Source organism: Poecilia mexicana, unplaced genomic scaffold, assembly GCF_051168715.1.
Source record: "Poecilia mexicana isolate PSO_F unplaced genomic scaffold, ASM5116871v1 scaffold_12, whole genome shotgun sequence".
In the NCBI taxonomy this organism is placed as follows: Eukaryota; Metazoa; Chordata; class Actinopteri; order Cyprinodontiformes; family Poeciliidae; genus Poecilia; species Poecilia mexicana.
Window position 1 is genome coordinate 24,108,718 of NW_028263381.1, and position 27,392 is coordinate 24,136,109.

General features: G+C 36.7%; 2 protein-coding genes across 6 annotated transcripts in view; both read right to left on the bottom strand.

Annotated features, from left to right (window-relative positions):
- Positions 1 to 4,134, bottom strand: part of tjp2a (tight junction protein 2a (zona occludens 2)) — a 43,619-nt gene extending 39,485 nt beyond the window's left edge. Inside the window, exon 1 of the mRNA XM_088011133.1 lies at positions 3,946 to 4,134. The gene's annotated coding sequence lies outside the window, so the exon portion shown is untranslated. The remainder of the gene's footprint in view (positions 1 to 3,945) is intronic.
- A 1,958-nt stretch (positions 4,135 to 6,092) lies between these two features.
- On the bottom strand, positions 6,093 to 26,644 carry pip5k1ba (phosphatidylinositol-4-phosphate 5-kinase, type I, beta a). 5 transcript variants are annotated; one of them, XM_088011135.1, is made up of 16 exons: positions 26,499 to 26,644; positions 23,046 to 23,123; positions 21,093 to 21,326; positions 19,411 to 19,541; positions 17,988 to 18,105; positions 17,732 to 17,884; positions 16,024 to 16,323; positions 13,236 to 13,420; positions 13,071 to 13,151; positions 12,228 to 12,276; positions 12,070 to 12,154; positions 11,853 to 11,987; positions 11,677 to 11,764; positions 10,978 to 11,074; positions 9,683 to 9,743; positions 6,093 to 8,521 (listed from the first exon to the last, which is right to left on the bottom strand). In XM_088011135.1, exons 3-15 carry the CDS (start codon positions 21,162 to 21,164, stop codon positions 9,687 to 9,689), a joined length of 1,551 nt encoding a protein of 516 aa, XP_087867261.1. In that variant the 5' UTR covers positions 21,165 to 21,326; positions 23,046 to 23,123; positions 26,499 to 26,644; the 3' UTR covers positions 6,093 to 8,521; positions 9,683 to 9,686. The 5 variants fall into 5 exon arrangements, with proteins under 5 accessions (XP_087867261.1, XP_087867262.1, XP_087867260.1 ...); XM_088011136.1 differs by lacking the exons at positions 23,046 to 23,123; positions 26,499 to 26,644 and adding exons at positions 21,416 to 21,497; positions 21,586 to 22,967; XM_088011134.1 differs by lacking the exon at positions 23,046 to 23,123 and having other exon boundaries at positions 26,499 to 26,642.
- Between the last annotated feature and the right edge of the window lie 748 nt (positions 26,645 to 27,392).

The window sequence follows — 27,392 nt, forward strand, 5'->3', positions numbered from 1 at the left end:
AGCGAGCGAGCACATGCTCTGCACAGGTGGAGTCGGGATCATCAGGGATGATGGGCGGGAAAAATGTCTGATTTTTCAATCTGCAGGGACAGAAAAGTTGTTTTTTTCTTTCCTTCAGCAGCGGCACGTCATGCAAGGAGATTAAATAAGCAACTTATCCAATGCTGTATCTGATCTTTCAACAAATGGAGGAGAGAAACCCCGGCATTGTGCATAAGAACGAGAAAAACCAGATTCTCTAAGCTGTGGATGTTAACTTCCTATTACGTCAGGGTTAACGATTATTTTAATAACCGATTAGTCAAATGAAAATAAGACTTTTTATTTAACCTTTCAAGCCTTTTTCTGCCATGTCAAATACATTAAAATATGTCAAAAACATATTTCAATTGCTTTTTAAATAAGGAAATAAACATTTTATTGCCTAAAATGCAAAACAGCAGCATTACTTTAGTGATCAGTTGTAGTAAAGAAAGAATCTGCTTGACTTTATGACATGTATGGCTGATCTGATAATTATTTTATCGGTTAATTGATTAATGATTGGATAGAAAAAGATGAAGCAGGTGAAGCTGAATCTGCACTTCAGAAGTTTGAGATATTTACAGAAAAATAGTTTTCTTTTTATTTGCTGTGGTTTCATCACTGCTCTGCTATTCTTTCACCATTTGGCCTTTTTTGAGTCAATTATCGATTCATCCATTACTGACTGTGTTGACTATCATTTTAATAATGAATTAATGAAAAATAACCCCATTAATCATTATCAGAGTTGATTTATTAATAGATGAAAATGAAGCATCAGAAATGTAGTAAAAGAAAATGATGTTTTAAACCATCTTAAAATAATTTAAATATGTATAAAATTAAAAATATGGCTGAAATATGTCAAAGAGTTTTAAATTTTATCCTTCTGGGACTATTTAGTAAAGTTTTTTAAAGTGTAGTTCTTTCAGTTTACAGTGAGTTGTTTGTGTCTACTGTCGCCACATGCTGCTCAGGATGACGGATTACTGCAAATCAGTGAATCGATTAATTTCTTCCCTTGATGGATAAATTTACCAGCTGACATTTAATGACTGGACCGAACCCTGACTGCATGATTAAACTGGAACATGTTACATTTTGGATTTTTTTCTTTAATTATTTGGTAGGCCTGATAAGAAATGTTGCTGGACAATAAATCATCCCAGAATATATGGCCATAATTTTGCTGTTTTAAGACCATTTTCAAGTAATTAAATGGCATAATAATGTAAAAACACGTTCTCAAAGATCAATAAACTTTAAATTCTACTGAACATTTAACTCTGGAACAGAAATAAATCATAAAACATAATTATGAAGTCTCTGTAAAACTATAATCAGATCCGATTCTCTTTTGTTTTCAAACCGTCTGCAGTCTGAACGATCACTTTGCATTTTATCAGATTCTTACAGCAATGACTCGAGTTCGGCTTACAGACTTAACAGTTGTGTGTAATTCTGACCAGTTTGTCCAGTTAAAGTCTCTTTAAATTGCCTATTTTGTCAGTTTGGATGATGTAAACAACCCAGACTGTATTAAAAACTGAGTAAATTATGTTTAAGCTCAGTTTTCATTGTCTTATTAATACCAGTGAGATCTGCTCAGGACTTCACAGACTAAAATGTTTCTATTCAAAGGAATGCTTGGCAAACGCTGCCGGCTGAGCAGATGAAACACCTCCCTGCTGCGCTGATCCACAACAAAAACAGAGGGAGGATCAAACATTTTAGAACAAGCAGGCCTCTCTGCCCCTTTTTAACCCATTTAAAAAACATTTCTTCCTCTGTTCAATGGAAATCTGCAGCCAGCACTTCCCTGCCAGCCCACTTCTCTCTGAAATGCTCAGGTTTAGTAATCAGGAGAAAAGAAATTTGAGTCATTAAGCAGGTTCTCCAACCGGTCCGACCAATCAGCATGTAAACAACATCTATATGCCTCCATTACGTCACTAAAAAGGGTCGTTATGTTTGACAAAAACCCAATAAAAGCAATTACTAGAACTGAACGTCGACAGGTCGGGAACAATGAAGAGGAAATGGAAATAAAACTGAAGAAGTTCCAGAGATTAGAAATGATTAACAGACCATAAAGCTAAAAATAAAAGACTAATATCAGGAATTTAAAGGCCAACAGGAAGGTTTTTGTCATATAATCACATTTTCCTGGCTACTAAAGTGACCACAGCCTCACCTTTTCTTTTTCCACCAAAAATGCAGCCGTGGTTATCTGCTAATGCGCTAATAGACGAGCTAATTTTTAGCCTATAGCGCTTTTGCCAACTTTGGAAACATTTAATCTCACCGAGCTTCCCCCAATTTAATTCTGAAGCGCTACTTTATTTGGCCATTTTGTAAACTTTTAATTGAATAAAGTTCAACATCTTTATTGAAGTTTTGGTTATGAAGAATCTTCAAGTAGCTAGACGTTTGTATTCGTGCCCTTATTTTGAAGGGGTGAAGACTGTTAAGGCAGTTCCATTTCCCCTCATTTTTCTCAATAACTTTATTTAAAAAAACAAAATAAAACAGACAGTAGAGATCAAGATAAACATAAATAAAGTATCTAAAAGCTTTTGCTTCTGCTAAATACTTTGTTGGTATAGTGCGTTAGCATTAGCTTTTGCTAAATATGGTGTTGATGTAGCACTTTAGAGTTAGCATACTGTGCAGCAAAGGCTTAGAAAGATATAAATACTAATCATTGACCAAATTTAAAAAGATGTGGGTTTTTTAGTATTTCTTTCATAGAATAAAAATGTATTTAGAAATATTAAAAATCCAGTTAAATATTTTATAAATTCTGAACAAAACTTCAAATTTGTCATCTTTTTCACTGATTTAATTTCTTAAGAACCTAAAAACTTAAAATTGTCAAGAATTCTAAAAAAAAATTTACTGCAAATATTTAAATATTTTGTAATTAAAACAAGCATGCTTTTTTAAAACAAACTTAAAAACTTTCAAAATCCAAACATTAAACTGGTTTTCCAAAAAAAAAAAAAAAAAAAAAAAAGGGGGGGGGGGAATGTTTAGTAAAAAACAGAAAGCTGAAAATATTTGTAGATTTTTTTAATCATCAGAAACTGTAAATTATGTTAATAAAATATTTAAAACCATTTTACTAAAGAAAGCCTAAATAATTATTGTCCAGGAACATTTTAAAGGCAAATACTCCATTATTTTTGTAGATAAAGTCTGACCAGTGTGAAGCACATCATCATACAAAATTATGATCATCTGCAGTGACTTTCCCCTCTAAAAGTCATAAAATAAAATTCCACATTTGTATTTTTCCTCATTCAAAACTATTTTTTAAACTAACCCAGTAAATTTTAAACTAACCCAGTAAATTGAGAATAATTTCCACACATTGAATCTCCCATGTCTAAAACTTTTCTATCATTTTTACAGTTAAAAAAGCAAAAGTATCCAACCTCAATTTATGCTTGAAACTTAAAAATTAAACGGTTAAAAGAAGAAATGAGATCATTTCTTTGAATATCTCTCATATGAAAGATGTGAAAGTGAGACAAATAACCGGAGTTAAATATAGAAAAATGGTTGAATATCTTATATGAACCCCATTAGAGGTTAAATATAGTGGATAAGTGTCTGGTCATCTCATTAATAACACCTGAAGCGAACCTGCAGGCCACAGACAGACAGACAGATACCGTTTATTCCTGGATGGACGCCAACAGAGCCGCGGCCTGGACACGAAGTGGGTCAAAACCAGCATAAATTAAACCTTTAATTCCACCTTAAAACTCACTGAAGGTGGTTATTACACCTTAAAACCCTCTAGGTAAGTCATTATTTCTCGGTCTGTGTCGGTATTCTGATCCAACATGGCTGAGAAACACGGAGAAAAAAACACACAGAGGCGACATTTGAGCGGACAGTACAGGGCGTACTCACCTGGCGAAACCGCGACTTTCTGCCGGTTCTGCCGGTCCAACGCAGGTTTTATCCCGAACCAACGGCCCGGACGGGGAGGAGGTGGGCTAGTTAGGGTCTTCAGCTGGGAAAGATATCGGTGAATGTTTTGGAGAAGTCCATATAATCTCTTCCTGGTTGTGGCAGGTATGTGGGCGTGGCTTAGTGACTTCAGGTGTGCAGTTGAAACTGCAGTAGGTGCGGCTGATGGTATCGCTGCTCTGACTCATCACTCATTTACTGAGCGGGATTCAAAAAAGGCCATTTTCTCACCCAGAGGCTCTGCTGAGGAAAGACTGAACACGGATTTATGACGCATATTTTAAACTTGAAATAAAATCTTTTCATTCAAAATAAAAAATCATGTTGAAAACTGATGAACTGATTTCAGATTTTTCTTCTGTTTCTGTACTTTGAATAAAAACCACAGGAAGTCCTTAATATTTCTATGTTTGTCTGATTTTATGGAACATATTAACTGATCATCCGTAACAGAAAAACAACAATGGAAAATTGTATTTTATTTTATTTTACTATATTATTTAACAAATTAAATAACAGATACAGCAAAAATGGATGGATGGATGGATGGATGGTTTGTTTAATGGATAGATGGAGTCTGTTTCCCTCTGTGACCTTTGACCCCTCCCTCCAGTGCTTCTCCAGTGGTTGGCTCAGATCTCCCTGTTGGGATCAGGCCGGGTTCTGCTCTCCATCAACCAAACCTCCTCCGTCCCTCTGGGGGTCCGGTGGAGGCGCCGCGCCTCTTTCCCTCGACGACGAGATCCAGGAACAGATACGGAGCACAAATCCTGCGGAATTCACTCGGACAGGAAGCTGGACTGGAGCAGGAACGCTGTGAGCGCTGAACAGGAAGGAGCAGAGCCGCCTCCTTTTCCTGTCAGCGGGTTCTTCAGCATCTGACCACGGTTTGTCTTCTGCCTTTCACACACACGCTTCTCTCAGCTGACAACAACAAGGCAGAAAGTCGCTGGGACACACTACAAAAACACAAAGTCTTACCAAGTATGTTATAGTTTCTAGTGCAAATACCTTAGTGTACTTCAAATAAAACTAAGCGAACTTACAAGTAACTTTTCAGCAAGAAAAAAGTAAATAATTCCTTAATATTTATGAATAAGTATGAGTTCCATTGGCAGATTATTTCATTTATAATGTGGGAAAAATGCTTTGTTACAAGTGAAGTAATCTGCCCCGTTACCTAGCAACCCCAGTGGAAGTCTGCCCGTCACCTAGCAACCAAAGCCTGAGCAACACAATATGTTCATGACATTTGTTTGCACAAAGTCATTCTTAGGTAATAAAATTTTAGTCTGGTTATTTTTACAACATTGAAAAATATCTTGTTACAAGTGAAAAAATCTGACGGTGGAAATTTAACTTTTTAAAATCAATATTAAGAAATTACTGATTTAAAACAAACATGTATCTTGCTGAAAAGTTACTTGTTAGTTTTGTCTCATTTAAAGTGGATTAAGATATTTGCATTAGAGACTAGACAAAAAATATTTGGTAGGATTTGTTTTTGCAGTGCACTTCTAATGACTCCCTGTTCTACTGTAAGAAAATAGTATTGTGAAATCAATTTTACTTAATGTAACTTTTTGGGCTTAGTTTCCATTTTAAGTCTATAAAATGTTTCTCAACAATTTCCTATCATACTATGTATTTAGGAAAATATAAGGGGCTGGTGTGACAAAGTCTGTTTTTGAGTAAAACCTCACTGGATCTTTTGTGACGCACAAAAAAAAGTATTGGAGGGCCAAATTTGTGCAAATCTTGAATTGTGGTTGGGGGCCACAAATGGCCCCCGGGTCACATTTTGGACACCTCTTATGAGCTTTCACTGCTTTTTTAAAGTCACTGCATTAATCAAAGAGGCCCTGAATGTCCTATTACTAAATCTATATAAAACAGGAATATAAAGGAGTTAAATTAATAAAAACAGTGGTTATTAGTAATTTACCAACTAGTTTTTAAAATAAAAATAACCCATTAGCATAATGCTTGGTACTCAGAATTCAAGTCAAGTCATATTATAATTTCACGCTATAAAAGATGAATTTCTCTGATTATACGAGCAAACAAAACAAGAGATCACAAATAAACAGACTTTAAATATTAATTTATTTTCCAGAAATTTACAATTGTAGTCTTAAAAACCACAGAAAAACACATTTGGTTTAAACAATATGTGGACTAAAGCCAGACAAAGACAACAAAAAAAAACACTTTTTACATAAAATTCAAATTTGTTTAAGGTATTTTAAACAATCACAACTTTTATTGAATAATCAAAAATATTTTGACAATGTTTATTACTTACTGTAGATAAAATGAGACTGTGCCTGTAAAGTGTTACTATGACAACACAGTTTGACAATTTAATAATTAAAAACAACGTTAAAGGCTCCGTCTTGATGAAAGTTCGTACAACATGTTGCAGGAAATGATAAACTAATATTTCTACTACTGTATTAAGCTCAGACCTATAGCATTTGTAGCTAACAAATTAGCATTTCATGCTAACATGCTAATGTTTACCTGTTGCGTTCAAAGCAATTTTCGGACATAAGGGTGTTACCATGGAGACTTACCAATCAGTTAATGTCACAAAAAAGTACAGCTGTGTTCAGATGCTACCAGGCTCTCACAGTAACAACTACCGCTAAACAACTAAACAGATATGCTAATGTTTAGCATGCTAACAGACTAACATCTCCAAATTAAGGAAATTAACACATGGTATTATTTATTCATCCCTGAATTTTTATATTTAACTTATAAGTAGCTAAGCAATCTTACATGGTCCTTATTGTTCAGGTCTGTCTGCTGGCCAATCAAGCAAAGTAATATCACTGAACTAGCTTTTGGGATCTTTAACGGTCTTGGCAGGTACCAAGTCCTGCTGGAAAATATCTGCATGTCCATAAAGCTTTAGAAGGAATCACAAATTGCTGTAATATTGCTACACAGCTGGTCTTTAGAAAACCCAGTAGACCAACACCATGGCAACCCAGACCATCACCAACTGGAAACTTAACGCTGGACTTCAACCTTTCCATCAGTCTGAGACCTGCCAAGTTCAGGGATGGTAAATGTATGGAAAGTATCTCATAAGGTTCAGGAAATAAAATGCTGCATCCCAGGAAGTCGTAGGTCAGTAACCGGTAAGTCACAGGAAAATGCTATTTTTTTCTAGAAATGTGTGTTAAGTCCAGGAAAGGTGCCGAGAATATTTCAGGATAGAGACATGAAATTATGTGATGGTTTTCAGGACAGCACCTGATAAGCTACAGAGAGGCCTTAGGCCAGTAACTGGTAAGTTACAGGAAAGTACCAATGGCTTTCAGGAAAGTGCCTGGTAAGTTCCATGAGAGATTCTTGGGAGGTGCCTAGTAGGTTCCATGAAAATGCCAGGATAGCACCTGGAAAGTTCCAGTACAGTACCTGGCAGTTTCCAGGAACGTCCCTGGTAAATTCTAGGAACAGTTCCAGGAAAGTATCTGGTACGTGCGAATGAAGTTCCAGGTTGGTACCTGGTAACTTCCAGGAAAGTCTCAGCCCAATAACTGGTAAGTTACAGGAAAGAACCCAATAGTTTCTAGAATTGTTTCTGTTAAGTTGCGAGGAAGGTTATAGGAACATTCCAGGACAAGTTTCAGAAAAGTCTTAGGCTAATCACTGGTAAGTTTCAGGCAAGTATCTGGTATTGTCCAGAAATGTATCTGGTATGTTCTGAGAACATTCCAGATTGGTACCTGATCCATTCCCAAACCAATAACTGGTAAGTTACAAGAAAAGTACTTGTAGTTTAAAGAGATGTGCCTAGCAAGTTCCATGGAAGAATCCTGGAAAGTACCAAGTAGGTTCCAAGACCATTCCAGGATCCTGCATAATGGGTTCCAGAAATATTTTAAGCCAATAACTGATAAAGTTTAGGAAATTATCTGACAGGTATCTAGCAAAAGTCTCATTGAAGCCCCTGGTAAGCTCCAGCACAGGAAGTAGTAAGTTCAGGGAAAGTTCAATCAGTATTATTTAGTGCTATCAAAAGTTTTGCATGATACTGTAAGTGTAGGAGAGCACAACCCTTCATTGAAATATGTTATGCAAGAACACAGCAGTCCAACCTGCACTGTGGTACTACAGGTGACAGAATCGCCTCTGAACATAATTTCTGGGAAAGTCATTCCTGTCCTCAGGGATCCAGCCGCTGAGAAAGTTGCATATTTACAGTAAAACAAAGAAAAAGAAGCAAAAGAGAACAAAGTGAAAATTAAATATTTACTGCCAGCACAGTGAACAACAGTGAGAGGAAGAAGCAGTGGCAGCTTAGTGTTTTTTTTTGTCAGAACAGTGGATCTCAAACCACACAAACACCTTCTATTAATAGGATAATAATGGATCTACAGTGATTTGGCACATTGATGGCAACACAGAATGACGATGATGGAGGCTCAGAGTGACGCTGGCAGGCGAGGACCAGCATGTTGCTGCCTGTAGTCTTAAAAGTTTGCTCACAGGTCCTTCCTCACTGGAAAAGAAAAATAAAACATCATTCTTATTTAATACTTTTCAGGAAAAACATAAATGACAAAAAAATAGAACCTATTATAACCACCCGCCTGACCCTATGCGTCTCATAACTGAACTTTTTATATTTATTTAATATTTATTAATGTAATGTGTCACATGTAAATTCTTGGCTTTTGTATGTTCTGTTAAAAATTGTTGCAAAAATCCTACATTTATTATCTTTATAAAAATAAAATCAGTTTTTACAAACGTGCATTGTCGCCCCCTGGTGGCTCATATTTGTTCCTACACATTAGACATTTCCTGTTTTTAAACATTTTCAACTTTTAACTCATCAATTCTGGGTATTTGTGTTATTTTATACTACAAGATGACTGTTTTAAAATAAACCTTAGTTTATTTATTGTATCTTAAAACTAAGCAGATTAACTGTAATAAAGTATTTTCAGTGTTTATATAAAATTTTTAATGATTTGACATTTTTAGTCATAAAATTTCTTACAGGTTATTAGATTGTTTATGATGTACGGAAATATTTATTTTGGTTTCAAATAGATTCAAAACTGGAGGAAAAACAATTAGGTTCAATTTTTTACCCAAGGACATTATATAAACGAGTTTATGCGAACTAAATGACTTTTTTGCGTCTGTGCTCCAGTTGTTGAATTTCTCTGTGCTCCTCCTGAGCCTCTGAGATCAGATTAACTCGGACGTCTGCTCAACACGGGCTGGAAAACGGCGCCATATAAGCCCGAATGAGGATTTGATGGTTATGTAAGCAAATTCACTGAGGTTTTCCCAGGCTGGAGAGCAAAAGGGAAAAAGTCTGAGCTGAGTCACTCAGGCTGGACGATGACAGCGGGAACTTTTGACCCTTTGAAACCACAACCATCAAGTGGGAAAGTATTTTAACGATGAGACAAATTGCATGAGAGTGATAAGCAGGAAGATGAAGTCGTGTCATTAGCAGTAACATCTCATGGCTGCAGGGGAGTTTACTTATCATGAGTCACTGAGTGTAATCTACGGGTTTCTATTTCTGTCCCAGAACGTCTGATGAAGGGAAAACCGAATCCCCAGAAGTCCCTCAGCGTCTCCAGTTTAAAGAAGAAGAAAAACAAGTGAATGGAAATGTTTGTAGATGTAATTTAATGCTTACATTTTTATGGATGTTGCAACACAAACGAGTGATCAGCTCCAGCTGGGTCGCCTGGGCGAGTCTGTATGAGGCTGAAAATGTATTAAGGCCACATTTTGTAAAGAAATGTAGGATGTTATTTAAAAAAAGCGGGCAGTTTAAAGGTGTTGGTGATAATCTTTGATAATCAAAGAAAGGAAATATTAGAAGCTACACCGCCTACTAAAACAAAAACAGGCATTTCAGAACTAAAATGTTGGCAACTCCTTACAAAAATATGAGCTTTTTCTCCCCTGTGTCACAATAAACTTTATATTTTAATATTATAAATAGACAGTGGTGGGCACACTTCTGCTAATACGCCAACAGTGAAGCTAATTTTTTTGTTTAGGCTTTTTCCCAACTTTCAACACGTTTAGCACTTAGCTTCCAGCAGATTAATTTTTACGGATATTTTCTTGGCTGTTTCATAAACTTTAAGTAGAAAAAAAGTTCGACATCCGTGTTTAAATTATCGACGGTTAAGGTTCATTCAAGCAGTTGGACGTTTATATTCACGCTCTTATTTTGAAGGAGGCGAATGCTGTTTTAGCAGCAGTTCCGTTTCCTCTCCTCAAGTTTTGTCCTGTTTTTTCTGCAATAACTATTTAAAACAGGAAACAACAAAATAAAAACGGACAGTTGAGAATTAGATAAACATGTAATTATAGTGCATGTCAGTTATTAAAAATTTAATTGGTGCTCAAAGGTTGTAGTGTTTCGAAGGTAGATATGATTTAAAGTTAGCAGGTTAGCATTAGCTTCTTCTAAATACCGTCTTGGTGTGACGCATTAGCATCCCAGCATTAGCTTATCCTATATGTTTATGATTAGAGCTTTCTGATTAACACAACAAAAATTTTTTATCATTACTGCACATAGCTTTTTAGCTTTGGAAAAAAAATCTAGATTTTATTTATGTTTAATTGACTTTAAAAAAGTTTTCTTGTGAAAAATTATGAAAACCTGTCATTTTTATTTCCTCTATTGAAAATTAACAGATTTCTGGGAAGATTTAAGGGCTATGAATGCTTGTGCAAGACATGCTAGTAATAAAACTGAGATTTTTACAAAAACAAATCCAACCTGATGAATTATGAGTCTACATTTCCCTTCTTTCATCAAGTACAAGTGATAATAAATTATGTTGAATTTGATTCTAACTGGTCAGCAGTGTTGCATTTAGCAGAAAGGAATAACGCAGATGTATTATAAATATCGTGTTTATTATCAGTAACTTAGAACCATTTAGAGTTGTGGATAAAAACGTTTCATACCAAGTAAACATCCAACTCAGAGTCTGATTGGCTCCTGCTGAGCGACGGCAGCGGATCGTCCAGAGCTAAAGTGGAGCTGGAGTCCCGGCGATCGTCACTGGTACAGGAAAAAAAAAACAATTTTAGATTTTTATGCACTTTACATTTTCAGAGTTGAATAGTAACTACTTATATTTACTCAATTACTTTTACTTGAGTAATTTTATTATGACGTATTGCTATTTCTGAGTAAAATTTCTGGATTTTCTACCCACTGAATGAAAACAAAAATCCAGACAGACACACAGCTGCAGATTTTGTTAAAGTTTCATAAGTTTTTTAATTGAAAGAAACTGATTTGGAAACATTGATCAGTTATTCAATACTTGAGTCGAATTTTCACCAAATACTTTCTCACTCTTTCTGGAGTAGTTTCTTGGATTGATACTTTTTACTTGAGTGAAATGTTTCGATACTTTACCCACCTCTGTGCATTTTAGGGGGAAATATCTGCTTTAAAACAAATTGTTGTCACTTTAGATGCAAAACGTCTTAATGAAATGATTCCAAAATTATTTCACATCAAATCGGATGCATTACATGAGGTGAACTGAGTTCAGAATTTGGGGTTTTCATATCAGGAAACAAAGGTTTTTTTTTCCTGTTATTGTTGAAAACAACAGGATGTGAACCTAGAAGGTTGCCATGGAGACAAAGTACCTGTTTTCAGTTTCCTCTTCGTCGTTTCGGATGGATTCAGTCAGAGCAGATTTGGGAAGCAGATCTGGTTGTTTGGAGGAACTATAAACTGTTGAATCACCAGAAAGTGAATCAGAAGGGATAAAAAAAATAAAAATAACATTTAAAAAAAAAAATGGATGTAAAGTTTAATTTACAGTTTCCATCCAGGTTGTCCATGCTTTGCGCCTTCTTCTCCTCCTTCTCCTTCTGTGTGGACAGAAACTCCTGAGACGCCGACTTCCCTGCATGGAGGGAACTCCTCTTCCTCTTGGAAGACGCTCCTCTTAAAGCTGACGTCATGGAAACAGAAAACACAAACTCATGAAACACAGACTATAAACGGAGGATATTAAAGCAGAAAGCTAAACTTACGATGAAGTTTCCTGAAAACAGTCGTTCCCATGAACTTTAAAAACCTGTCTGCGTAGAAACCGGGCCTGTGGACCGACACGGTGTCCTGCAAGCAGAGAAACGGTCAAACAAAACATTTAATCTGTGGGTAAAATAGAAGCACAGGTTTACAAACCGACCCCGTCGTGAACGAGAGCCTTCCAGGAGTGCTCAACCTTCTTAATGAACCTGGAAAACAACAAGAAAGTTGGAAAAGATCAATCAAATTTAAACAGAAAACAATAAAAAATTCCCAATGGATCCATTTTAAGGGATTACAAAAATGTTTTAAATGAAAATATAAAGGAATGAGGTCTGAAATGATTAATCTGACTAATCATGATCAAAATAATCAACTAATTTAATAACCTATTAATTGTTACTCAAGACATTTGCTGAAAGGACAACCAAATGATTCCATTAATTTTTCCTCTGCTAAAACATATATAGTATTAACAATAATTTAATGTAATTAAAGCAGACATTAAACCAACAGTGAAAAACTAAGATGTTAAGTCAAGCAGAAAGAGCTGAGTTTTTTCCAAGTTTATATAACTTCATATATTTTTTTCTGATGGAAAACTCAAAGTTTAAGATTAATCTCAGAAATTTTGTGGAAACAATGAAATGTATGAGATCCAAAAGTAAAAAATTTGCAAGAAAAAAAATGTAATTTTCATTAACCTCGGAATTAGAGTGTTGAAGAAAAAGTGAAAATGTCAGTTTTAAAAGTCAAGTGGAAATTTTGGTATTTTAAGGACCAAGCTGCTAGAAAAAAATTTAAAATTTTGAGATTAATGTACATTTTTTTTCTTTAGAAAAAAAAAAAAACATATCGGTTTGAAAAGCAAAAAAGACTCAAATGTCCAAGTTTCTTTCTTGAAAATTTCTGAGATTAATCTAAAAAACTGATTTTTGGTTGAAATGTACTCTTTTGTTTTCCACCACGGCCCTAAAACGCTGCGTCGTGTTTTTTGTGTTACCTGTATGACTGAAGAATATCAATGATTCCCAAAAAGATGAGCAGGTTTTCATCTTTGTGTTTGGCAGGAATCCCACCCAACCTGGAGAGAGCAGAGACGATTATTTAAACATATTTAATCTCCAGCTTGATTAGAGAATAACTTTTTAATGAGACGTTTGCTGACGTGTCGTCGTCTGCGACCGGTTCTGGGTCCTTCAGGTTCCCCTGGATGGACTCCAGGGCGGTGGAGTAGAGGACCTTCTGTCCTCTCCTGCTGTCGCAGCGGTTCCCTCTGCTCAGCGGCTTCCTGTCCAGCACATGGACGCCCAGCAGCAAACTGTAGTCCATGATCTTAAAGCTCTCCAGGACCTGAGGGGACAGGAGTAAGGAGGAGAACTGAAAACCAGCTATAAACAACAAGACTGAGGATTGTTTTGAGTCATTGCAGATTAAAATAAAATATATATACATTTCTGCCAGAAAACAGAAATTTCCCCCCAAAAAATTAAGTTTTTAGTTTCAAAAGTTTAAAATTTTCAACTTTTGCAACTCAGAAAATTTCCAAAAGTCAAAAATTTTCCATTTCTCAAAACCAGAAGTTTTCACGTATTTTTCTGAAAAGTTTGAGATTAATCTCAATTTCTTTGTTTTTTTGTCCAACTAATTTTTGACTTTTCAAACTTTGAAGTTTTTTGTTTTATCTAGAAAACTCCTGAGATTTTTCTTCTTTTTAAATCTACAATTTTCCTAAAACAGCATCATAAATTCACAACTAAGACATTCACCACTGGTTAGCCATTAGCATGACACCAAAGTTTTGATTCGTACTTTTTATCTCAACAGCAAACAGTTGTTAGCTTGACTCTAATTAGCCGTTAGCTTGACTCCGATTAGCCGTTAGCTTGACTCCGATTAGCCGTTAGCTTGATCAGAATCTAGTTTATTAGCCATGTTTGTAGCTATTAGCTTCTGCTAAGACAGTTTCTCCTGTGTGTGTTGAGACGTTTTTGATCTTTAAAAATAAGCAGTTAGAGTCTCTAGAGGGAATCTGCAGAATTCAGCTACAAGCAGGAAGTTGTGAATATCCACTTTAGACGTATGCACTGAATATTACATCATACAGTTTGAAAAAAAAAATCCTTCACAATTGTAGAGATGCGACTTTTTAAAGTATTGTTTGAAGCATTTCTATCTTAAAAGGATAGAAAATGGACTTTGGGATTCATGTAAGCTGGTATTAAAGTTTAAAAAGGTTAAACCAGAAAGTGCAGAACGCTGTAAGCCTCTGAACAAAGAGACTCTTAACACACCGAGTTACCAAACACACAGACTGATGTTCCACACAGCCGACCAGTTAGAGCTGGTCAGGTGCTAATCCTTAATCAAGTGGCCATTGTTGTTTCCGTTTAGTAAAACAGAAGCAGACGTCGGCTCAGCCTGCTGCTCTGCTGTGTTGCGTAACGTCATCAAAGTGGGGAATTGTGCGGCGATCATCGGCTTAGCGAGGAGCAAAGAGCGAAACCCGCTGAGGACCGATAAGTTGATTGAGACTCAATTTCTTTGAGCGTTTGGTCTGATGGAACAACAAGCAAGTAAAATGATAGTGGAAATAAGCTCCAGCTGCTGATTCACTAATGAATATTCCTCTGTAAGCTCAGATTTATTTCTATTAGTGATCAGCTGAGCAGTTAGCATGGCTGCCTGTGTTCACAAACCATTTCTGTATTTTAGAACCACATGATCTTCAGGTTACTGGAAACATGAAGTTAAAATGTAGATTCTGGAAACTTCTGCAGGTTTTCCTACTGCAATACGATGCAACACAGCCACTGTTATGACTTTGACTAGGCCTTTCTAACTAAAACCACTCTGGCTGTTGGTTTAGAGCTGTTGTCAAAAACTGTGCTGAAGTACAAAGTATCCGTCCAAGAAATGACAAAAAGTATTTGGTAAAAAGTTACTCAAGTTCTGAGTAACTTATCAAATTATCATTTAAAGCTGAAAAACTACATCTTCAGATGGACTAAAATATAAAGTTAAGGGGAAATTTTGGTATTTTAAGAACCAAAATGACAATAATTCATATAACAAAAAAAATGTTTCCAAATCAGTTTCTTTTAATAAAAAACTTAAAAAACTAACAGAAACTGCAGGTGTGTGTCAGGTGAGGTTTTAGTTAAATCACGTTTGTTTTTCATTCAGTGGGTAGAAAATCCAGAAAGTTTACTAAAGAGTAGAAACACTTCATGATAAAAAGACTGAAGTTAAAGTACAGGGTGGGGAAAAATACACATAATGAGACTAATGTCTTGTATTATAGAGCTAATACTTTTTCCATTTTAATTCCTTAATAAGGAATTATTTATTCCCAACAAGCTCCTATGTCTTGCTGACAAGTAAGTTTTGTTTTATTTCACGTTTACCAAGATATCTGAACTAGAAACTAGACCACACTTGGTCAGATTTTATGTTTTTGCAGCCATGAATTCAGTCCAGGAGTTTCCCTTTGATGCTGCGCTGGAAAACCCTTTAGCATCAGTGGAGTTAATATTTATGATTATCGCAGAAAATGTTTTAGTCAGAATAAAAACACAGCCCAGTTTAGGCAACAAATAAAAGTTGTTGTCTGAACAGGCACCTTTGGTTTAGTTTCTAGTACAAATATTTAAGTTCACTTGAAATAAGACAAAACTAACTTATAAATAACTTTTCAGCAAGTAATAGGAGCTTGTTGTCGTCAATAATTCATTAATATTGATGAAAAATAATCAACCAGTAGAACAAGATATTTTCCCATACAAGTTAAAATTTTAAATGTTTTACTGGGAGATTATTTTACTTATAAATTCTTTTCATCCATATTAAGGAATTATTGACTTAAAACAAGCTGAAATGTTTTTGCTTTATTTCAAGTGTATCAAGTTATTTCCACTAAATCTAACATGCAGTGTTTTGCAGTGCGTCCTGCTCACCCTGCAGTCCCTCTGCAGCGTCTTCATCAGGGCGCTGTAGGTGTCCGGGTCGAAGTAAAGCCCGTCCTGGTGCATCTCCTGGAAGTCCAGGTCCTTGAAGGTCGGCGAGTTCTTCACGCGCTCCTTGCGTGAAGCGCGGCGTTTGTAGGACGAGCCCTTCAGGTCGTACTTGAAGTGCATCTTCATGGCTCGAGGCAGGACGTTGTTCATCACCACCACGCGAACCGTCACGCCGCCGCACTGGATGCAGTACAGGCCGTAGAACTTGGGCAGCAACGTGCGCGGGTTCTGGTTCAGATTCTGATTCAGAACAAACAGGGAAGACATGGAGACACGGTGGAGTTTAGTTATTTTTAAGCAAGTCTTTCCCCTGAAATTCCTTCATTTTTCACTTAGTCAAATTAAAATAACAAATCTTAAAGATAACCTGATTAAATATAAAATACATTTTTAAATGACTTTTTATTTAAACCAAAGAAATGCTATCCAGATCCTTGTGATCCCAGTTGTATATGTAATATGCATAACTCAATGATTGTGTTTATTGTACATAACTTTTTTTGAAATTCTGATGTTTTTATGCGAGAATGAAATAAAAGTTGGTTCTGCACCGTCTTTACGTGCTGCTGAATCTTAGTCTTATAAAAATGTAACTGCATATAAAATACATGTTTCTATTAGGTGGGAAAGTTTAGTACCATTTCATATTTTCTCCATTTGTGGACAATCGTTTTTCTGCAGTCAAAGATTTAGAAATGATTGTTTTTCGCTTGTTCTCATCAGTAATTTTGATCCATTCATTACAAATTGCACTTTGAGCTCTTCTGGCCTACTTCAAGTTGTCACAAGGGTCCTATTGAAGGGATTAGTTCATGCAAGAGGTCTATTTGTATCAGGGTTGGGTGAAGCTGGTGAATTTAAATGGGATTTATTATGCAAAATTCACATATTACAATTTTTTTTTACACTTATTTGGCTTTCTGTTGTTCTGAAAACATCCAAATTGCTTGAAAAACCCACCCAGGCATTTTTGGTGTCAGGAAAATGATCCGTTTCAAAAACCTCCCGAATGTAAAGTATCAGCAGGCACCACCCGTTACCTAGCAACCCCAGGCAAACTCTGTCCTGTTACCTAGCAACCCCAATAGAGTTCCAGGATGCTTAGTCAGCTGGTTTTACCGCTGTATGCGATGCAACATGGCTGTTGGAAGAGACAAGCGTTTAGATGTTGACTTAGCATCCAGAAACCACTGCTGGTTATGCAGGAGGCTCCACTTCTGCTTTTCAAAGATGTTCAGTTGTATAATTGTGCATCTGTTTGCAGCCATTTTCATGCAAGTGTTAAAAGTTGAGTTAGGGGGCGTGGCCAGCAGCTTATTTGGATTTAAAGTGACAAGTCCCCCTAAAACAGCTAAAATCTCATTATCTAAGATTTATTTTATGCTAAAATTGTAAAAACATGTTTTGTATAGGCCATAGACTGATGCTAACCTGTTCAAGGAAGCATAATAGTTACACTTTAAAGCATTTATTTCAGTATTTCTTTTCTCTTAACAAATAAAGAGAAAAAACTAAAACAGCTTTTAGTTTTTATTCCGGTTAAATATGTGATCTAGAAGATCACATGTCAGAAAAGTGCAGAGCGCTCTGTGGGAAGACGAGCATCTGATGATGTCACTGTTGGGAAACGTGTGACTCAGCCACCCACCATGTAGTAACCAGGAAGCAGCTTCTGCAGAAACTCGGCCTCTTTGTGCTGCACCGTCTTGATGATGAACTCGTCGTCACTGGTGAGGTAGAACCAGGAGCTGCTGGCGCCGGGGTTGGACAGCTCTATCAGCGGCTCCTTACAGATGGAGTACTGAGACGCAGTGACGCAACAGTCAGACCGTTTCGCAAACAGTTACACGGAAACTCACATCACCACGGTGACGAGTCAGTTTGACGTTGTGGTTTCAGCTCACCAGATAGTCGTCAGGCTTGATCCCAAACAGCTCCCTGAAGTAGCGGAAGGCCAGCGGCGCGTACGTTTTCAGCCGGAAATCTGGGAAGTGATGCGCCGGAGTCAGGTTGCTGCCTTCACTGGAGATAATGGTAATAAGAAATGTTAGCTAACTGGTGACGCTGTTTGACCAGTCAGAGGGTAAACCAAGCATTGCTAAAGTGTTTTCTGACATCACATTTCCAGAAAATGTCTGACCAAGAGTGACGGCTTGTTTGTGTAAAATTAAACCAACACCTTGTGTAGACGTGTGTTTTCCTCCATTAATTTGTTCTATTGAAAGATTTAAGTTTCGGCAACAAAAATGTTCAGAAATATTTCTTAAAAAGAAACAAAATGTTTTTAATGTTTTTAATCTTTTTCAAAATGTCTCCCTTTCTCACTGTTTATTCAATGTCACATGCTGTTTTTATTTTAATTATGTAAAGCACTTTGAAATGCCTTGCTGCTGAAATGTGCTATACAAATAACATTTGATTGATTGATTGATTGATTGATTGAAAAGTAAATTGTGCCACAGTCACTGGCAACCATGTTGGTAATATTTGTACAACTGGAAACCAGCTGGACAGAAACTATAACATTTCATTAGGTTGGAGTTAAACCTTTCACTTTCTACTCTTGGCATCACCCAACAGGTTTTCAAATCATTAGATCTGGATAAGATTATGGCCAAATATTTCATTTTGACTAATAAAGTTGATTTTCCACATGGTGAATCATTTCTCCATATATTATGGATTATTATTCAGCTCAAACACCGATTTTCATTTTTCTGACAGAAAAACTAGATTTCTATCTAAAATGTCCTGATATTTTATTGCACACTAAATATTCATGTCAGACACAACTGTAGTGTATGTGTAATACAAGTCCCAGTAGTATTTATTAAATTATGCATTTATGTTTGAGATGGTAGGACAGAAAGTCTTATTTGTACCTCAGAGAAACAGGAAGTTTGATCTTTTAGAGGCTGTATCTCAATTGATTTGTTTAAAATAATTTTGCATTTTTTTCCTCCATTTAATGATTAGACACAAATTAACAGGCAGATTATTTCATTATGAGACTATGCACCAGCAAATAAAACATTCAGTTCATGTTTGACCAGTTTGTATGCTAATCCATTCTACATAACAAGTAATAAACTTCAGAGTGCAGCCGCCCCCACAGGATGTGCTGCCCTGGGTGGTGGGCCATTTCACCCTTAATAGGTTGGCTAACTGAGCTCAAACTATTCTCAATCTTATGAGGAGAAATAGTCAAGTCTCCATTTTCTTTCCTGGATAAACAAAATGTGAGACACTAACTATCTGTTATTCCACTAGTTTCTGCACTAAACTGAAATTGATTTAGCCCTATTTACACTATATGTAAACATTTACCTGGGTAAGAAGACGGTTTCTACCATGGAGAAGTCCTGCATCAGAACATCTCTGTCGGGTTTGGAGCTCAGGTTTCCAACAGCATAACCGATTCCCAGCTGGATGGCTCCTTTCAGGGCCTCTGGTGTGGGCTGACAAACACATTTATAAATTAAAAAAATAAACTAATTACTTCTTTCTTGTCTCCACGCATAACCTTTACTTTTGCCCCGTCACGAACAGGCTATATTTAGCATGTGTTAACATTTGGTCTAGTTAAAAGTGTCGGATTAGCACGTTCCCTCGGGATAAATCATGTTAATGACTCTGTTGACTCCCTCAGCTGCACTTGGCTTCGTGTTAATTAGCTTGTAAACATGTTCAGTGGTGGCGGTGACCTCAGAAACAAACAGAAATGCACGGATGTTTAACCACTTTCAGCCTCACCCTGAGCGCGTGGTGTTGTTTGGAATTATGCTAGCGTGTAGCCGCTAACTGTTAGCACCACTTGCTAACTGAATGTTGGTGTAAATAGCCTAGATCCATTTCTGGGAAAAACACAATATCATGTTCCTCTCCACAAATACTGGACTAGTTCACCGTGTAATCTGATCATATCTGTGTCAATTTGTTTGCATTTTTAAAGTGACACCCATCTATAGCCTGCAGCTTTATAAAGCTAGCAGCGTTTTAAAGCTAGCTTGAATGAACAATAAGGAAATAAAAAAAAAGTTCTTGACAATATTTCACATTTGACAAACATGTAAAATATTGAAACTCTACAAAATTATTAGGTTTTACTGTAGTGGACAACTAAACTTATTTAACCAAGAAAGAATAAAGCAGACATCTATATTTCTTGCAAGTGCTACTAACAAATAATGAAATGTAATGTTAGCGCTGTATGGTAAGATTTAGGACTCAAAATAATTGAGGGAAACTACATTTGATTTAGGGCAGTTTATAGATTCAACAAAGTTTGGAAAATATTGTTTTAATAGAACATAGACCACCAGAATACTATAAAATTAGGAGTCAAGACATCAAAAGTCACCAGTTTACACAAAGTTCTGCAGTCTTGGTGAAAAATCTAAAGTTATTTACATACTTCCACTTTCAAAACCAATTTTAACAAGATATTATGAAGTTGCTTGAGATTAGTTTGTTTTGAAAACCAGGATAACATCATCATTGCAAATTATGCCCAGCAGGTCAATTATTATAATGGTTTTGTAAAAATATTTCAGACATTTTGGCTGTTTTAATGATCATGCAGCTGCTGCAGATTACACCAAAGTAGACTATATTAACATTTTCATATTTACATTTCTAGTTTAGCTAGTCTGGAGTTTTTCTGCACTGTACTGTGTTTTATTTCTGTTATTCTTTTGTTCTGTCCACTTTCTTCTGTAGCAGCTTAAATTTCTCACTTGTGGGACTAATAATGGATTATCTTATCTAATAAAATTCTATTGATTGAGATCTTGTAACTAAAGTGATCTCATCGTCATGGCTAAACCTTTTAAATATTTTGTTCTGATACTAAAACATTTGCATTGATAAACGACTCTCACATGAAACTTAGGGAGAAAGTTGCACCTAACATTTCAACATTAAAAATACTGTCAATAATTAAATATTTATGAAATAGTATTTTAAAAATCAGAAGTAATTTGACAAACGAGGGGATTTTTTTTTTTTACCTTTTTGTGATCCTTTGACGTTTTAGAGGTTTTGGTTCCTCTTCCGTCCTTGTCGACCGTCTCTGTTGACATCTTTTGGATTTAGAGAACTTAATCAAAGGGAAGCTCGGCTGTTCTTCCTCCAACTTTCACTGACTTCCTGTTTTATTTGCGCTCACTAATGAATGAACCAACGATGCACAGCTTTATGACTGATGGGCTTCATGGAAACTTCATTTCCCCAGCTGGCAGCTCCTGTAGAGAGAAGACATTTGCATGAAGATAATTATATCAGTTTGTAGAAACCAAGAGATGATCATTATTTTCCTTGCATGGATCCTGACCGTTCTGTCTGAGCTACTCCATCACTCTGAGGTACTCCTCAGTTTTTGTAAGCATGTAGCTCCAGAATCCTCCACCGTAAACCTTGGTCCCAATTAAACAGGATTGTAAAATCTGTTACATACACAAAAATCTCCCACTTTCATAACAATGAGCAGCAATCAGGGCTTACAGCTTAGATCCTGAATTTCCAAAAACGCAACCCGGGACAAAACAAAGGTTTGTTCATGACTGAGAAGGTTTCCACATCTCTGCATTCTTGGCTGTGAAGGTTCTGGGTTCAAATCCAGATTCTGGATGAGGTCAGCATGTTGGAGAAGAGAAGCTCTGTTTGACTGACCTAGCAGAAAAAAGCTAAGTATTCATGAATAAGAGAGAAGTGGTGAAATTTAAAATGAACTGGCTATTCAGTGCATCATAATTTGTTTAATGTTAAATATTATGTTTTCCATGCATGTATTTTACTCTTGAACTTTTAAGTTTTATTTATTATTTAACATTTTGCATCGTTTTCGCATAATAGTAAAGGAGTGAAAAGAACCTGTAAGACAGCAAATGCTAACATCTACTAGCTAACAACTGTTTTATCAGTAAATAGTGAGTCTTAACATGTTTATAGTCCTGAAAATTAAACATCTGGAAAATCTTCCAGGATCATATTTGTTTTTATTTCATTCACCAAATCCACACGAGTAATTTCACAGTAACCTAGCATTAGCTTAGCTAACTAGCATTAGCTTAGCCAGCTGTTTTCTGTAGATTCAAAGCTGAAATAATCAAAGCAGTTTGTTATATTATAAAAACTCAGTTCAGTTTGTTTTATCTGGAGCAGAAATGGTGATCTGCTTCATAAGACAGTGGAGCTACACTCTTGAGTTGGATTATTTAATTATGTAAAGAAATTAGCACTCTTATGCATTACTGAACCCAGATTATATTTAGAAAAGCCCATTGTTTGTAGTGATATTTCTTCTTTTTCCAATTAGTTTTAGAAAATAAATACATTTTTTCAGTAGTTGCACCAAGTTGTTTAAAAATAATGTGAATTACAGTGATCATTTCTATCACTTTTCACTGTATTTTAACCCCCATTTAACCAATTTCTTTCCAGCTGCTTTTGAATTGGCTACAAACTCTTTTAGTTAAAGATAATTCTTTAACTGCCAGAAGTTATGAAACTGTTACTTTTTTCTACTCATTTGTTTTGTTTCTTTTGGTGTCTGATGCAAGAGACACTTTCATACTCAACAGATTTTAAAGCCATTTATCAGATTAGATGTTTTGGAGCCATGAGTAAACCTGCAGAAAGCGGCACAGACGACCAGAGAAGCTGTTTATTTTAAGGCTCTGCTTCAGGATGTGGTTTTGTGGTTTTGACTCGAGGAGGCGAACTGGGTCGAGGAGGTCGTCAAGAAAAAGATCAACGTTTTTCAGGGATCTGTTCTCACAGCTTGACGTTAGATTCCTTATTGATATTCAAGGCAGAAAAACCTGACGGGAAAAATAAACCGTTCATAAAAACATGACCCAGCAGCTGTTTTAGGTTTCTGGCTGATGATTTGGTTTGTAGATGGTGTAACAGATTAAGAGGGGAGTCAAAATTAATTTAATGATAAATAAACAACAACTTACATATGAGGAGACATATGGAGCAACAGCAGGTAAACAAACAGGAAGCAGAGAATCAGAGAGGAGGTTAAATACTGGGAGCTGATTGGCCAACAGGATGCAGGTGTGGGGAGACAGAGAGAGAGAGAGAGAGAGAGAGAGAGAGAGAGAGAGAGAGAGAGAGCATAATCTAAGTAAAACATAACGAGGCTGGTCAAATCAAAAATAACAATAACTGAGGCAAATACATAACAAATAACAAAAAGACACTTGCAATCCAGAAAAGTCTTTACTAAATTATTCTTGGTGAAGTTTATAGTCCAAACATCTTAGTACATTTAAAATAAATAACTTTTCCATAACAAGTAACTTCAGCAAAGTATAGGAATTTAAGTCAATAATTCCTTCATATTCATGAAAAGTATTAGTTTCACTGGCAGGTTATTTCTTTTATAATGTTGGAAAAATTTGTTTTTATAAGTGAAATAATCTGCCAGTGGAACTAACACCTTTTAAAAATCAAAATTAAGGATTTATTTACTTATTATCTACTTTATTTTGCTGAAAACTTACTTATACGTTAGTTTTGTTAGTTTTGTACTAAGATATTTTGACTAGAAACCAGACCAAAAATACTTGGTAAGATTTCGTGTTTTTGCAGTGTTTCCTCAACAATGACAATAAAAAAGAAACACAATGTAGATAAAATATTTGCTTTCCAGTAATGCCTCTTTTTTTGAGTATGCTGTTCTTAAAAATTGGGTCAAAATCAATATCTGATGTTAAACATTTTTGGATGTTTTTGTTCTTCCATTTTTGCCTCGACTGCTTCTAAAGAACAAAAGGGCCGAAAACAAAACCACGCAGCTGTTTTTAGGCAATAAGTTCATGTTTGGTGTCTGGAAAATGAGCCGTTTGAAAAACCTTCAGCATGTCGAGACACAAATCAGCAGCCACTGCCTGTTACCCAGCAACCCCAGCTGAGCTAACCCCGTTGCCTAGCAACCCAACTGAACTCCATGCTGAACTCCAGCATGTTTGGTTTTACCGCTACAAAATGGCCACTGGAAAAGGCGAGACATAACTCAAGTGAGGAAACCATAAAAGTTATTTTTAGTTATTTCCCCTCATGGTGAAACACTAATCACAAACAAAAACACCTTGTGGAAGAAGAAACAAACCGAACAATTGGCCCGATGAAGAAGTGTCAGGTCTGGGTTCTGAAAGTGAGGAAGTTAGAGCTGATGTGCCCTTTACCTCAACCTTTACCTCAACATCAGGTTGTATAACAACAACCATTATACAAGCTATCTGCTGGCTGCAGATTAATTTAACTTGATTCCTTGAGTTAATTCAAAACAACCAACTTGGTGTTTGATGACTATTATCACAGAGGCAGACTGGACTCTAATGGTTTGATCCACTCAGACTGGAGGATTTGAATGGTTTCAGCTTGATAGTTGTTGAGTTTTGCTAGCTCTGATGCTAATTTACCCTGTTCCACCACAGTAGGGATTCGGTCAGAAAGCCTGCAGGACATCAGGAGATTTTAAACTGTTTACAGAACTCTGAGTACAAAGTAAACATAATTCTCACAAGTGGAGACTTCAAAATAAGAGCATGAATATAAACATCTACATACATGAAGAATTCTTAGGAGTTTATAACAAAAGCTTCAACACCGACATTCAACTTCATTCAACCAAAGGCTTACAAAACAGCAAATTAGTGCTTTAGAATTTAGGGGAACCCAAAAGTGCTAAAAAGTTTTCAAAGTTAGCAAAAGCACTAAATGTGCTAATTATTAGATTAGCAGAAGTGTTCCCCTCCCATCTCTCTTTCTTGTTGTTAAATCATGAAGCTAACAGAGGCACTGACGCCTCAGAGCTCTACATGTTGCTCTCGGTTCTTTAAAACGTTTTTGATGAGGTAATTTTGATGAGCCAAACACTTCCTGGTTTCTCCATTTGTATCAACTGGTTCTATGGAATCCTGAAACTGTAAAATGACTTTATGTTTAATCTATTCTTGTGTTTCTGTAGATTGGAGAATGATATGTGGCCTCAACAGATTGTACACTGCATCTCTACTGGAACTGATCCAAAATGTTTCGTTTCATCTTAAAGTTGTTTTCCCATCTCACAGTTTGATACATTTGGTTCAATTTTTCGACCAAAATTGCAATATTTGATACATTTCCAGCCTCTGTGGGTCACCTCTAATCTGCACCGAGTCAAACCGACCAAATCTTTTGAAAAAGCTGTTCCCCTCCTTGCCTGTGGGGGCGCTGCACCAAGAACTACAGAAGGAAACAAAACAGAAACCTCTGAAGAAGACGCAGTGCGAAATTTCGTTCTTCGCAAAATCCAAACAAAAATGGAGTGGCGTCAAATTTTACTGGTTGTAGAATTTTATTTTGTTTTTGGTAAAAGACCACGAGACTTTTCTCCTGCTAGCTCTACTTTATCTTGCTGAAAATTTACTTGTAAATTAGTTTTGTACTAAGATATTTTGTACATATTGTAAATATTTTGGGCAACTCCAGGCCTGGAGGGCCGGACTCCTGCAACTTTTAGGTGTATCTACTTCAACACACCTGAGTCAAATAATGAGGTCGTTAGCAGGACTCTGGAGATCCTGACTGCATTTAGCAGGTGATTCAGCTGTTGGATTCAGGTGTGTTGGACCAGGGAGACTTCTAAGAGCTGCAGGACACCGGCCCTCGAGGACCAGGATTGCCCACCCCTGGTCTAGACTCACACATTTGTTTTGGATTTTATTACCCAGAATGCTTTGCATTGTAGTCCATTTCATGCTTTTAGAGCGGTCTTGATCCGCTTGGTTTTCACATTTAATTTGAATCCGAACCAGAGTTACTTCAACCGAACCCAGACTGAGGTTTCGGGTTTTTGGTCCGATTGACGTTCACACCTCCCCAAATGAGCCGGACTTTCTAATGGATTAAAGCTGACTAAATTTGTTTGATGAGACAAAACAGTATAGAAGATAAACATTTCTCATTGAGCTCTCTGTTTGAGGAACTGTCACTTTTATTTCATAATCCTCTGTTTTCGGTGTTGACTGTATTTTTAAAAGTTACACCGTGGCGTTAAACCAACAGCTCCTGTAGCTGAAGTGATGAAGAGGCCTCTAGTAGAGCAGGGTGTAAACCGCAAACAGGCCTGTGTTTAACTAGACGCTCAGGTGAGAAAAAGCAAATATTTAAGCCTGCCTGCTGCCTTTACATGTATGTAAATGTCAGAAAGTTCTCCTTCCAAGCTGGTAGCAGATATTTCACTTTTTAGAGTCTGACTGAGGAAGTGGAGCTGATTTCCTCTTGTGATACAATCTTCAGCTCATGTTCTCGCAGCGGGACGCCCAGCCGACAGGCCAGACGGAGCTGAGCGGAACCGGCCGGGTAAACGGCAACAGCCGGCAGGTAGAGGCTGGATGTGTGAGGAAGAGGAGAAGTCTTACCTGAAGCGTCAGGATGCTGAGTTCAGGCGTGAGGAAACTCCAGCAGCAGGTCGACGTGAGCTGAGCTGCTGAGAGACGAAGAGCCGACTGCTGCTGCGACTGTAAGGCATCCTCACCACTTCCCCTCCGTCTTCCTCTGTTCGCGCTTCTCTCCGCCCACCTGCTGTGCTCATCCTCGTCTGGGCTGGAGTTTTGATCTGCTGCTAACGTTGAATTTAAAACACACCAGAACCTTCTGAACAGGTTCTGTAGAACCAGGTTCTGGAGGTTTTATTGGAAAACAAGTCCAAACTGCATCATCCAATAGGTTATAGAAACACTTTCAGCAGCAATGACTCTGACCACCACAGCTTTTCAGTCAGGTGGAGGTCTGGTCTTTGACTAGACCATTTCTGCACCTTGATTCTTGCATTCAGCCCTTGGTTTTCCTGTTGATGACCTAGTTTGATGAAAGATTCACAGATCTGTTAAAACTCAAACGATGACGTGACTGTTTGCTGAATTTAGAGCTTACTTTACTGGAATGTGCAAGAAAACTTCCAGGATTTTAAAAAAGTAATTTCTAGGTGTGGGAGCATCGCTAACTAAAAACCCTAAAGAACTCATTATAAACATTAGTTCCACTAATGCTAAAACGCTACACCAACCCGGTATTTAGTACTAGCTAATGCTAAAGTGCTTCACCAACCTGGTATTTAGGAGTAGTTAATGCTAAAGTGCTACACCAAATGATAGTTAGCAGTAGCTAATGCTAAAGTGCTACACCAAATGATAGTTAGCAGTAGCCACTGCTAAAGCACTACACCAAGCTGGTAAATTTCTTCAAACCGCAGTCATGGAGGAGGTGGAGGAGTTTGATCTTTTTACAGATTATCTGTCTAATGCTGTATTGAC

What these genes read in the sequence shown, in the direction of transcription:
- pip5k1ba (XM_088011135.1), bottom strand. Translation starts at nt 21,164, where the DNA reads ATGTCAACAGAGACGGTCGACAAGGACGGAAGAGGAACCAAAACCTCT. An exon ending in GAAACCGTCTTCTTACCCAG is followed by an intron (nt 18,106 to 19,410) that starts GTAAATGTTTAC and finishes CATTATCTCCAG; the next exon opens with TGAAGGCAGCAACCTGACTC. An exon ending in GATATTCTTCAGTCATACAG is followed by an intron (nt 12,277 to 13,070) that starts GTAACACAAAAA and finishes GTTGTTTTCCAG; the next exon opens with GTTCATTAAGAAGGTTGAGC.